The sequence below is a fragment of the Pseudophryne corroboree genome, chromosome 6 (assembly GCF_028390025.1).
Source record: "Pseudophryne corroboree isolate aPseCor3 chromosome 6, aPseCor3.hap2, whole genome shotgun sequence".
Classification (NCBI taxonomy): Eukaryota; Metazoa; Chordata; class Amphibia; order Anura; family Myobatrachidae; genus Pseudophryne; species Pseudophryne corroboree.
The window spans coordinates 822,014,920-822,028,041 of record NC_086449.1 but is presented as its reverse complement, the minus strand read 5'-3'; the positions used below and the strand labels follow the sequence as shown (position 1 = coordinate 822,028,041).

Genomic DNA, 13,122 nt, shown 5'->3' with positions numbered 1-13,122 from the left:
GGTGGCCGGTCGCCAGCCAATCGGGGAGGAGGTCCCTGCGTCCCCCCTGCGGCGGCCAATCACAGCGTAGCCGTTAATAATGAGAACCAGAGTTGTAGAACCAATCGCAGCACGCGAAGCGAACGTCCCCGAAGGCTAGCAACCAATCGCAGCGCTTCCTTAGCAGAGCCCGGCGGCCAATCACGGAGCGCGTTTTATATCAGGACGGCAACAGCTTAGACTCGGTGAGAGAGGATTGTACCGGAGGTGAGGAGAGCGGAGCCGGCGGGCGGGCGGCACCGGGACGGTGGGAACGGGCTCTAGTTGTTTTGTGCTTGTGGTCACAAGGGTTTATCTCTCTCTCCCATCCCAGGCCCCCCTCCCACCCTGTGTCCCCATGACTTCTATCCGTCTCGTTTTGGTCTCAACCCTGTATAGCTTTAGTTGGACAGACTGGATGGCGTAGTGGTTAGTATTGCTGTATCACAGCGCAGAGGTCCTGGGTTTGATTCCCACCATGTGTGGAGTTTGTATGTACTCTCTGGTTTCCTCCCACGCCCCAAAAATACAGACTGTGGCTTCCAATAAAATGTAGCTTGTAATGTGAGTAGCCAGACAAAGCGCTACGGAGTATGTGTGCACATTATAAATGGTAATAAATTAGGAACAGTGCAGTGCGCACATCAGATGCCTATAGGTTACCCGTGGCATAGGGTCCGTAGGTTAGCCATAGCATGGGGCCCTAGGTGAGCCGAGGCATAGGGTCCGTAGGTGAGCCGTGGCATGGGGCCCGTAGCTGAGCTGAGGCATGGAGCCCGTAGGTGAGCCGTAGCATGGGACCCGTCGCTGAGCCGTGGCATGGGGCCCGTCGGTGAGCCGTGGCATGGGGCCTGTAGCTGAGCCGAGGCATGGAGCCCGTAGGTTAGCCGTGGCATGGAGCCGTAGGTTAGCCGAGGAATGGGGCCCGTAGGTTAGCCGGGGGGGTGTTGGGGTTGGTTAGCAGCACAATGTGACTGAGGTAGAGTGACCATAATATCCCTTTAATCTGGGACACCTATGATTTACACAGGTTCTGTGGCTGGCTAAAACCAGGTGAAATTCAGGCTAGTGTTTAGCCAGCCACAGAACCTGTGTAAATCATAGGTGTCCCAGATTAAAGGGATATTATGGTCACCATAACTAAGGCAGTGTATGGGTCGTTGGGTCGACCACTATTGGTCGACCTGGTCACTAGGTCGACAGGTGTTTTTGTTTTACCTTTTTTGGTGTTGTTTTCTTCGTAAAGTGATGGGGAACCCAAATAGTGCACCGTGTCCCCTCGCCAAGCTTCGGGCAAGGTGCCTCGCTCCAGATTACCATCCACAATTGTAGTCCACGTGGATCGTAAAGTATGAAAATGTTAAAAAATGGAACAAAAATTTGAAAAACTCACGTCGACCTTTTGAACTGTCGACCTAGTGACACTGTCGACCAATGCATGTTGACCAATAGTGGTCGACCTAATGACCATATCCCCAACAGAGTGTAGACTGGTCAGGGACCGGAGAAGTTCGGAACTGTAAGAACCCGGTGACAGTAGAATTCCAGTGTCTTTGGGTGAAGATCCTGAGGAATAAGCAGCTGCAGGCAGGGATAGGGGCTTGGAACAGCTTCTCCATTATCAGACACCCATGTACCGCTCCTGCTGCAATGGAAGATGTCTCCGCCAGGAACACCGGAGAGTTGGTTACTGAAAGACGTATTACTTGGGTGGAGGATACAGTCCTGTCCTAGGGGGAATGCTGGAGTAGACAGGTCTGTGTTGTCCAGGTAGCTTGCTGGACTGGTCCCCGAAGGGGACCAGGACACGTCTTCGGTTGGTGTCACAAATTGGGCAACTGTGTACATTCCATTTTTGGGCCATGAGACTGTCTTGTTTTGAAGCCGGAGCTGTGACATGTAGGAGTTTATGTAATAGCTTCCGATTTTACGGAAGCAGCGGGACGTCGGTGAGATTGCAGCTAAATATAAAGCTACAGCCAGTTATAATGTTTATTCAGCTTTAGAACTGATTCCACTTTAACGTTAGCTGCAATCTTGGCGACGTTCCGCTGCTTTGTGAAATCGGAAGCCATTACATGAACCCCATAGAGTTCTTCTGTTTCCCGGTCAGCTGTAGGTTATTACTAGCACCCGCCTCACTTTGCTGTGTAGTAGTGTTAATGTCTCGTGTCTCATATACATGATTCTTTCCTAGGTTTGGATTTGCACCGGCCTGTCCTGCGGTCTGCCGCCTGCAGTTGCTGAATGTTCTAGAACGTGCCGTGAAATCTCCTGAATACGTCCTGTTGTCCCCGGCAACTCCAAGTCGCCTTTTCACCATGTGGTTCCCACAATACCGGCCATTAAGTGCTGATGCCTCCAAAGAAACGAGCCGCTTGTAATCCACGGAAAACACGTCTGGCTTTCCTGGAAAGCCCACGTCAGGGTTCTGTTCATGAGTATGGGACTGCTCCACCAAAGGCTGACCCTAAATGTGTGCCCACCAAACCAGTGGACCAGGACACATCCACTTCTTGGGTAAATGTGTGATTGCTGAGCATTGGTCTCTGCTGACTGGTTGGTGGTCCTTCCACATTACGTGTCTTTCTGGTGCATTACACCCTTTCCTCCTGGGTTAGAAGCAGGGAGGTAATGTCTAGTACACATTGAACTCTCCGACAACACTTTATGGAGCATTTGGCTTTCTTGTATTGAGCAAAGCAGACATTACACAGAAAACTTTAATTGGGGGGCTTATGTAAATGTTGGGGTACTGTTAATTTTTCAGCAGGCACAACATTCATTGTAGAAGCTCTGGGTTCCTCAAGTTCTTTGTTAGTTGTTTATTCCAACTGGTGGTTGCTGGCGCTAACCAACAACCCTTCTATCTGTCTTGCAGGTGTCCCCGCAGTTCAGTCAAACGGTAGAGCTGAATTTCCCGGCACGTCGGCGCCTCCGGCACACCTCTAACAACAGCACCGTGCAGAGCCGCGCAAGGGATGCCAGCCAGAGCCGTCCGAGGGCACCAGGGAGGAAGCAGAGCGTCTGTAAATTCCCATCCTTATCGTTCACTAGCCAAGCGCCTGCTGAGCTAGTACAAACTCAATCGTTCTGCGCCAGGAGGCCGAAGCCAAGCGTACTTCCGCGCGCACCTGCGCCAAGGTCTCCTCTGCAGGATCTGCCTTGTAGTAAGACTCTTAGCCCCCCAGATATACAGACCCCAGAGACTAGTCGGCTACAAAGCAAGCTGCTCTCGCCTGGCGCAGGCGAGGTTCTGACGCCGGTTTCCAGGAGGCATGGAGAGCTGTGCGATGTAACAGACCTATCGGTTGAAAACAGCCCAGGGCCGGTGCTGGCAGAAGACACCCCGGAACATGAATACGGGGTCCGTATCACGTGGCGGAGACGGCAGGAACTCATGAAATACCTGAAATCGCGGGGAAGGCTAGAGAGCAGCCAGATACAGGTGAAGCCGTGACAGCGTCATGTAAACGGACTGAGATGAAGCTTCATATTGATCACCCTGTGTGCTGATTATGGACACTGAGTGATAATCTACAGAAATGATGCATAATGCATTAAAGCTCATAGTGCACTTACTTATCATCATTCCCTTTGTTGTATGGTTGTGTTAATGTGCATGCTTTTAATTGTAGCCAGTCCTGGTGATGGCTATACATTTCCCACTACGCGTGCATAAGTGATTGGGGTGTACACGATGATTAAAGAGCCTGTCGCTTGTGTGTTCGGCCGTAAGTGTCCCCAGATCTGGATGTTCTAATGTGTGTACATTTTATAATATCGGACTACTAAAATGTGACATTGACATTCCTGGCTCCCTTGGGTCCTCCTGGCTGGATGACTAGAAAAGAGAGCTACGTCTTTGCTTGACATTAAGATCGGCTCCTTTCACTGCGGGTCAGTCTCCACCTTTTGAGAATGTTCCTCACATCCGTTATCACCGTGTTTAGCCTCTATGTGGTTTTATTTAGTGAAATGAAGCGCCACAAGCATACATTAGAAAGTACGCTACCAAACGATACCCACCTACCTCATGAAATGTCCTTGGCTAAAGTAAAGGGATAAGTGAAATAACACAGAACTTAAATATGAACACTTTGTGCTGCTGGCCCAGATGTAAATTTAGTGTGTTTTGGGCAGCACTTGGGAAGAACGTTGCTCTTTGCAGTCTGCAAATCGCGTGCCTTCCATATAAATATAACAACATGTAGGAGATTCTTTATACATATGAGATTTCCAGAAGATTTGCTGCTGTTTGAACAACTTCTGCACTCGCCAACTGTTTCTTCCTACACTTGTTACTACTGGGATCTTGGCCAATATGGTTATATGTGAGGAAAGACGTGGGGCCCTGCTTAGAAGGTGTCCGTAGAGTTAGACAAGGTGCCCTGCAGGACTGAAACACCCATTATATGGAAAACACCAAATATTCAGCAAACTCCGTACCCTACCTGCAGATGCCAAACCCCCGCATCCTGGTAATGGGATACTACGTTAGTAGAAGGATCATAAGGGGTGTAACTAGGCACTGTATGGTGCATTAGTAATAAAGCTCCGGATTAGATGTGGGAGCAGCAGCCATAGCACTATGGTAATGCAGCAGGAGGCGTGACTCCTCCTTCAACCAGTGATCCGAGCTGCGTTCTAGGATTCGGCATCGGTACTTTGCACCATGCGCCACTAATCCGTCAGGTCCTGAATCAGGCCAAAAATGCAGACAATCTGTAGCAATGAAAATGTAAGATCTGGGTAGGTTATAGACAACTGAAACTGTATGTTATGGGTTGCAGAACTGACGTTACCTCTCTGCCGGGTCTGCCTCTAGCACATGTATAATCTGTTATAGAGTGTTATAATTATATAGCACTCTAATAATTTAGCATAATGAAGACAAATGATGTAAAATATTCTTAAACAGAAGGAAGTACCGTCTGCATTTTAGAAGAAATAAATCCTGTACTGTGACACCGTCACTTTGGTCCTTTCCAAATGATCAGGGTAGTGACAGACAGGCACTGTGTGCCCCTGTGTGTTGAAGTTGGGGCTCATACTTCATTTCTCTTCACATAGCAAGCACCAGGATCCTGACACACTTCTGCAGGCAGAAGACAGTGCTATGTACATCAAATGCCTAGCACATATATGTATTGCAAACCCGATGGTTTGTGCACAAACTCAATGTTTAGGGATCTCACACTATCGCGCTCAAGCCTCTGTCAGCCACAAAACGATTGACATGCTGCGACGTGTGTGGAGGGGGGGGGGGGGGGGGTATTGTGCCATTCTTTAAAACAAGATGCTCTGTGTGCCCCCGCAGCGGTGCCCTTGATCTTAAATTAGATCTATGCAAATTCTCGTATGAGTGCATCATATTGGCCCCTCTTTGGAGAGAGAGACAGTGGCTGGTATTTTATCTCCACCCAATCAGCTCGTAACTGCCATGTAGCAGCCTGGGCTTGAAAAATGACAGGAGCTGATTGATTGGTACTTTATTTCTCTCCAAGGCTTAGCACAGGCATTCCCAACCGCGGCCCTCAAGGCACACCAACAGTGCAGGTTTTAGTGATATCCAGGCTTCAGCACAGATGGTTAAATCTTAAGTCACCTGTGTTCAAGCCTGGAGATCACTAAAACCAGGACTGTTAGTGTGCCTTGAGGACCGAGGTTGGGAATGCCTGGCTTAGCCCATAGGGGGTCATTCCGAGTTGATCGCTCGCTAGCAGTTTTTAGTAGCTGTGCAAACGCTATGCCGCCGCCCTCTGGGAGTGTATCTTTGCTTAGCAGAAGTACGACCGAATGCATCGCAGAACGGCTACAAAAAAATATTGTGCAGTTTCTGAGTAGCTCAAAACCTACGCAGCGCTTGCGATCACTTCAGACCATTCAGTTCCGGATTTGACGGCACAAACACGCCCTGCGTTCACCCAGCCACACCTGCGTTTTTTCGAGCACTCCCTGAAAACAGTCAGTTGACACCTAGAAACGCCCACTTCATGTCAATCACTCTGCGGCGGCCATTGCGACTGAAAAGCTTCGCTAGACCTTGTGTGAAAATACATCGGCCGTTGTGAAAGTACGTAGCGTGTGCGCATTGCGCCGGATGCGCAGAAAACCGTTTTCTCTGACGTCCTAGTGGATGCTGGGTACTCCGTAAGGACCATGGGGAATAGCGGGCTCCGCAGAAGACTGGGCACTCTAAAAGAAAGATTAGGTACTATCTGGTGTGCACTGGCTCCTCCCTCTATGCCTCTCCTCCAGACCTCAGTTAGAATCTGTGCCCGGCCCGAGCTGGTTGCACACTAGGGGCTCTCCTGAGCTCCTAGTAAAGAAAGTATTTGTTAGGTTTTTTATTTTCAGTGAGATCTGCTGGCAACAGACTCACTGCTACGAGGGACTAAGGGGAGAAGAAGCGAACCTACCTGCTTGCAGCTAGCTTGGGCTTCTTAGGCTACTGGACACCATTAGCTCCAGAGGGATCGAACACAGGCCCTGCCTCGGTCGTCTGGTCCCGGAGCTGCGCCGCCGTCCCCCTTACAGAGCCAGAAGCAAGAAGACATCCTGCAAATCGGCGGCTGAAGACTTCGGTCATTGCCATTGCTCCCTATGCACACCACATACTCCGGTCACTGATGGGCGCAGGGGGGGGGGGGGGGGGGCGCCCTGGGCAGCAATTAGAGTACCTTACATTGGCAAATGGCACATAATATAGTCTAATAAGCTATATATTTGCAAAAATTCCCTGCCATAATATAATTATAAGAGCGGGAGAAGTCCGCCGAAAAAGGGGCGGGGCTATCTCCCTCAGCACACTGGCGCCATTTTCTCTTCACAGCTCCGCTGGAAGACAGCTCCCCAGGCTCTCCCTTGTAGTTTTCAGGCTCAAAGGGTTAAAAAGAGAGGGGGGGGCACTAAATTTAGGCGTTAAACTGTAATGTAAAGCAGCTATAGGGAAAATAACTTGTCTTAGTGTAAATCCCTGATTAAATAGCGCTGTGGTGTGTGCTGGCATACTCTCTCTCTCTCTGTCTCCCCAAAGGACTTCTGTGGGGTCCTGTCCTCAGTCAGAGCATTCCCTGTGTGTGTGCGGTGTGTCGGTACGGCTATGTCGACATGTTTGATGAGGAGGCTTATGTGGAGGCGGAGCAGGTGCCGATAAATGTGATGTCACCCCCTGCGGGGCCGACACCAGAGTGGGTGGATATGTGGAAGGTATTAACCGACAGTGTGAACTCCTTACATGAAAGGCTGGATGACGTAACAGCCGTGGGACAGCCGGCTTCTCAGCCGTCTGTCCCACGGCTCAGGCGTCTCAAAGGCCTGCCCAGGCGTCTCAAAGGCCATCAGGGGCTCAAAAACGCCTGCTACCTCAGATGGCAGACACAGATGTCGACACGGAGTCTGACTCCAGTGTCGACGAGGATGAGACATATACACAATCCACTAGGGGCATCCGTTGCATGATTACGGCAATGAAAAATGTGTTACACATTTCTGAAATTAACCCAAGTACCACTAAAAAGGGTATTATGTTTGGGGAGAAAAAGCAGTCAGTGTTTTTTCCCCCATCAGATGAGTTGAATGAAGTGTGTAAAGAAGCGTGGGCTTCCCCCGATAAGAAACTGGTAATTTCTAAAAAGTTACTGATGGCGTACCCTTTCCCGCCAGAGGATAGGTCACGTTGGAAGATATCCCCTAGGGTGGATAAGGCGCTCACACGTTTGTCAAAAAAGGTGGCACTGCCGTCTCAGGATACGGCCGCCTTGAAGGAGCCTGCTGATAGAAAGCAGGAGGCAATCCTGAAGTCTGTATATACACACTCAGGTACTATACTGAGACCTGCAATTGCCTCAGCATGGAGGTGTAGTGCTGCTGCAGCGTGGTCTGATACCCTGTCAGATAATATTGATGCCTCGACAGGGATACTATTTTGCTAACCATAGAGCATATTAAAGACGTTGTCTTATATATGAGGGATGCACAGAGGGATATTTGCCGGCTGGCATCCAGAATTAATGCAATGTCCATTTCTGCCAGGAGGGTATTATGGACCCGGCAGTGGACAGGTGATGCTGATTCTAAAAGGCACATGGAGGTTCTGCCTTATAAGGGTGAGGAATTGTTTGGGGAGGGTCTCTCGGACCTCGTATCCACAGCAACAGCTGGGAAGTCGACATTTTTACCTCAGGTTCCCTCACAGCCTAAGAAAGCACCGTATTATCAGGTACAGTCCTTTCGGCCTCAGAAAAGCAAGCGGGTCAAAGGCCCTTCCTTTCTCCCAGAGGCAAGGGAAGAGGGAAAAGGCTGCACCAGACAGCCAGTTCCCAGGGTCAAAAATCTTCCCCCGCTTCCTCTAAGTCCACCGCATGACGCTGGGGCTCCACAGGCGGAGCCAGGTGCGGTGGGGGGGCGTCTCCGGAACTTCAGTGACCAGTGGGCTCGCTCACAGGTGGATCCCTGGGTTCTGCAAGTAGTATCACAGGGATACAAGCTGGAGTTCGAGGCGTCTCCCCCTCGCCGTTACCTCAAATCAGCCTTGCCTGCTGCCCTCAGAGAAAGGGAGGTAGTACTGGCGGCAATTCACAAGCTGTATCTTCAGCAGGTGATAATCAAGGTACCCCTCCTTCAACAGGGACGGGGTTACTATTCCACAATGTTTGTGGTACCGAAACCAGACGGTTCGGTGAGACCCATTCTAAATTTAAAATCCTTGAACATTTATATAAAAAAGTTCAAGTTCAAAGTACCTCAGGCATTACCAATTCCAGACGTTGCCATTTGGTCTGTCCACGGCACCGCGGGTATTTACCAAGGTAATGGCCGAAATGATGATGCTCCTCCGAAAGAAGGGAGTCATGATTATTCCGTACTTGGACGATCTCCTTATAAAGGTGAGGTCCAAAAAGCAGTTACTAGTCAGCGTAGCACTATCTCAGGAAGTGCTGCATCAGCACGGCTGGATTTTGAATATCCCAAAGTCGCAGCTGATTCCTGCGACGCGTCTGCTGTTCTTGGGCATGATTCTGGACACAGAACAGAAGAAAATCTTTCTCCCGGAGGAGAAGGCCCAGGAATTATCATCTCTGGTCAGGGACCTCCTGAAACCAAAGCAGGTGTCGGTGCATCACTGCACGCGAGTCCTGGGAAAGATGGTAGCTTCTTACGAAGCAATTCCCTTCGACAGGTTCCATGCAAGGACCTTCCAGTGGGATCTGTTGGACAAGTGGTCCGGATCGCATCTCCAGATGCATCTGTTAACCACCCTGTCCCAGAGGGACAGGGTGTCTCTGCTGTGGTGGCTGCAGAGTGCTCATCTGCTCGAAGGCCGCAGATTCGGCATACAGGACTGGGTCCTGGTGACCAAGGATGCAAGCCTCCGAGGTTGGTGGGGCAGTCACCCAGGGAAGAAACTTCCAGGGACAATGGTCGAGTCAGGAAACTTCCCTACACATAAATATTCTGGAACTAAGGGCCATTTACAACGCCCTGAGTCAGGCAGAACCCCTGCTTCAAAACCAACAGGTTCTGATTCAGTCAGACAACATCACAGCGGTCGCCCATGTAAACCGCCAGGGCGGCACAAGAAGCAGGGTGGCAATGGCAGAAGCCACAAGGATTCTTCGATGGGCGGAGAATCACGTGATAGCACTGTCAGCAGTGTTCATTCCGGGAGTGGACAACTGGGAAGCAGACTTTCTCAGCAGGCACGACCTCCACCCGGGAGAGTGTGGACTTCGCCAGAAGTCTTCCAGCTGATTGTAAACCGTTGGGAACGGCCACAGGTGGACATGATGGCGTCCCGCCTCAACAAAGAGCTAAAAAGATATTGCGCCAGGTCAAGGGACCCTCAGGCGATAGCTGTGGACGCTCTAGTGACACCGTGGGTGTACCAGTCGGTTATGTGTTCCCTCCTCTTCCTCTCATACCCAAGGTACTGAGGATAATAAGAAGGAGAGGAGTAAGAACAATACTCATTGTTCCGGATTGGCCAAGAAGAGCTTGGTACCCAGAACTTCAAGAAATGATCTCAGAGGACCCATGGCCTCAGCCGCTCAGACAGGACCTGCTGCAGCAGGGGCCCTGTCTGTTCCAAGACTTACCGCGGCTGCGTTTGACGGCATGGCGGTTGAACACCGGATCCTAAAGGGAAAGGGCATTCTGGAGGAAGTAATTCCTACGCTGATTAAAGCTAGGAAGGATGTGACCGCAAAACATTATCACCGCATATGGCGGAAATATGTTGCTTGGTGTGAGTCCAGGAAGGCCCCAACGGAGGAATTTCAGCTGGGTCGATTTCTGCACTTCCTAGTCAGGGGTGACTATGGGTCTAAAATTGGGTTCCATTAAGGTCCAGATTTCGGCTCTGTCGTTTTCTTCCAAAAAGATCTGGCTTCACTGCCTGAAGTTCAGACATTTGTTAAAGGAGTGCTGCATATTCAGCCCCTTTTGTGCCTCCAGTGGCACCTTGGGATCTCAATGTGGTGTTGGATTTCCTAAAGTCGCATTGGTTTGAGCCACTTAAAACCGTGGAGCTAAAATATCTCACGTGGAAAGTGGTCATGCTGTTGGCCTTGGCTTCAGCCAGGCGTGTGTCAGAATTGGCGGCTTTGTCATGTAAAAGCCCTTATCTGATTTTCCATATGGATAGGGTGGAATTGAGGACTCGTCCCCAATTTCTTCCTAAGGTGGTATCAGCGTTTCATTTGAACCAACCTATTGCGGTGCCTGCGGCTACTCGGGACTTGGAGGATTCCAAGTTGCTGGACGTAGTCAGGGCCCTGAAAATCTATGTTTCCAGGACGGCTAGAGTCAGGAAAAATGACTCGCTATTTATCCTGTATGTACCCAACAAGCTGGGTGCTCCTGCTTCAAAGCAGACTATTGCTCGCTGGATCTGTAGCACGATTCAGCTTGCACATTCTGCGGCTGGACTGCCGCATCCTAAATCTGTAAAAGCCCATTCCACGAGGAAGGTGGGCTCTTCTTGGGCGGCTGCCCGAGGGGTCTCGGCTTTACAACTTTGCCGAGCTGCTACTTGGTTGGGTTCAAACACATTTGCTAAATTCTACAAGTTTGATACCCTGGCTGAGGAGGACCTTGAGTTTGCTCATTCGGTGCTGCAGAGTCATCCGCACTCTCCCGCCCGTTTGGGAGCTTTGGTATAATCCCCATGGTCCTAACGGAGTACCCAGCATCCACTAGGACGTCAGAGAAAATAAGAATTTACTCACCGGTAATTCTATTTCTCGTAGTCCGTAGTGGATGCTGGGAGCCCGTCCCAAGTGCGGACTCTCTGCAATACATGTATATAGTTATTGCATAACTAAAGGATTTTGTTATGAGCCATCTGTTCATGAGGCTCATTATTGTTTTCATACTGTTAACTGGATATAGTGATCACAAGTTGTACGGTGTGATTGGTGTGGCTGGTATGAGTCTTACCCTGGATTCCAAAACCTTTCCTTGTTGTGTCAGCTCTTCCGGGCACAGTTTCCCTAACTGAGGTCTGGAGGAGGGGCATAGAGGGAGGAGCCAGTGCACACCAGATAGTACCTAATCTTTCTTTTAGAGTGCCCAGTCTCCTGTGGAGCCCGCTATTCCCCATGGTCCTTACGGAGTACCCAGCATCCACTACGGACTACGAGAAATAGAATTACCGGTGAGTAAATTCTTATTTTTTTACTTAATCGCAGCGCAGCGAACATTTTCAGCTAGTGATCACCTCGGAATGACCCCCATAGACCCATGTGTCTCCAATGTTGAGGAAGGCAGTAGCAGCACAGGTGGGTGGTGGCTCGTTCACCTCAAGTTCCCTACGGCAGGTCCTTGTAGACAGAGAGAGGGGAAGTGTACTGTACCTCGGACAGAAAGGGTATATAGAAGAGCACAGATTAAATGAGAGGGGATACCATACTTGCCTATTATCCTGGAAGATCTGAGGCACTCTTGGATTTGGGGGGAGTTTCCTAAACCCCCCAGATGAGTGGATGTCCCTAAGAATAACACGGAGGGGACAATACCATGCAGTTATATGAGAATTTGCATAGATCTGCCATACAAGAGTCCCTTGGCCCTGCCCCATAAGTGATGGCTGCATCTCCCCTCCAGGCACGCAGCCATGTGTCACTTCTGGCAAAGGCCAGAAGGGCTGTTGGCCAGATGGGCCAGTCCAGCCGTGTGAATGCCTGGCCACACAGTTCCACCTCCCGGCTCTCTGCTCGGCCAGCATGCTTAGATGGGAGGGCGACTCGCAGCATGCTACTGTCCTGTGCGCACACACAAAGGGCACGCAGAGTCTGATGCCTCAGCCCACCCCTGTCCAGCCATCTCCCAAAGGGGAGAAAATTACAGTAGGTAAGTATTGGGGACACCTGTTCCCAGAGGGGTGCTGGGCTTCACAACAAGCATACAAGGGAAGGAAGATTCAGCTGCAGAAATGTGTAGAACTACAAGACCCAGCCTGACTTGGTGTACAACCTGTGTTAAGAGTAAGTGGAGAGCTGAAAGTATACCAATGGGCCTGCCTGTCGAACTACAAAATCCAGCAAGCCACTTAGCAATAATAACGCATCGGTGGCCCAATCCCAAATTGAATGCCTAGGCTATCAGACTGCTGAGGTCTGCCACGCCTTCTCTGCTCTTTATTCATTTTAAGGGTATATTAATAAAGTATGATAATGTCGATTTGATTACCTTATAATATTCACTATATATGGGTAAGAGACTAAGTACGCAATTGGCGTATGAGATACCGTAAGGGTACGCATTTAGCGTAGCAGACGCTTATCCGTGGTCGAGACGCACGAGCGGCACGTTCGCTCACGGCTTAATGCGTAGAGTCAAGCACGCTATAGGCTGCCGACTACCGTAATGATACGCTACCAGCGTAGCGGACGCTCGAGACCACGAGGAGATCACGAGCGGCGCAGACGCTCACAATATGACAATCAGTAAACCTTGAATGTAACACCCAGAAAGGATACTCTTATGCTGTAAACCTTGTTCTGAAACACTGTAGCGATATAACGCTGCTTAACCTTGTTAATACTAAAGCTGTTTGAGCGATCGAGACGCTCTTAATACCCACTGCAATGTAATGAACAC

At 50.1% G+C, this 13,122-nt stretch overlaps 1 protein-coding gene across 4 annotated transcripts; it reads left to right on the top strand.

Annotated features, from left to right (window-relative positions):
• The first annotated feature begins 107 nt into the window (after positions 1–107).
• RHNO1 (RAD9-HUS1-RAD1 interacting nuclear orphan 1) lies at positions 108–3,609 on the top strand. Of its 4 annotated transcripts, none has more exons than XM_063929193.1 (3): positions 108–224; positions 2,216–2,538; positions 2,900–3,609. In XM_063929193.1, exons 2-3 carry the CDS (start codon positions 2,374–2,376, stop codon positions 3,476–3,478), a joined length of 744 nt encoding a protein of 247 aa, XP_063785263.1. In that variant the 5' UTR covers positions 108–224; positions 2,216–2,373; the 3' UTR covers positions 3,479–3,609. The 4 variants fall into 4 exon arrangements, with proteins under 4 accessions (XP_063785263.1, XP_063785260.1, XP_063785261.1 ...); XM_063929190.1 differs by having other exon boundaries at positions 108–246; XM_063929191.1 differs by having other exon boundaries at positions 108–286.
• Positions 3,610–13,122: the final 9,513 nt, after the last annotated feature.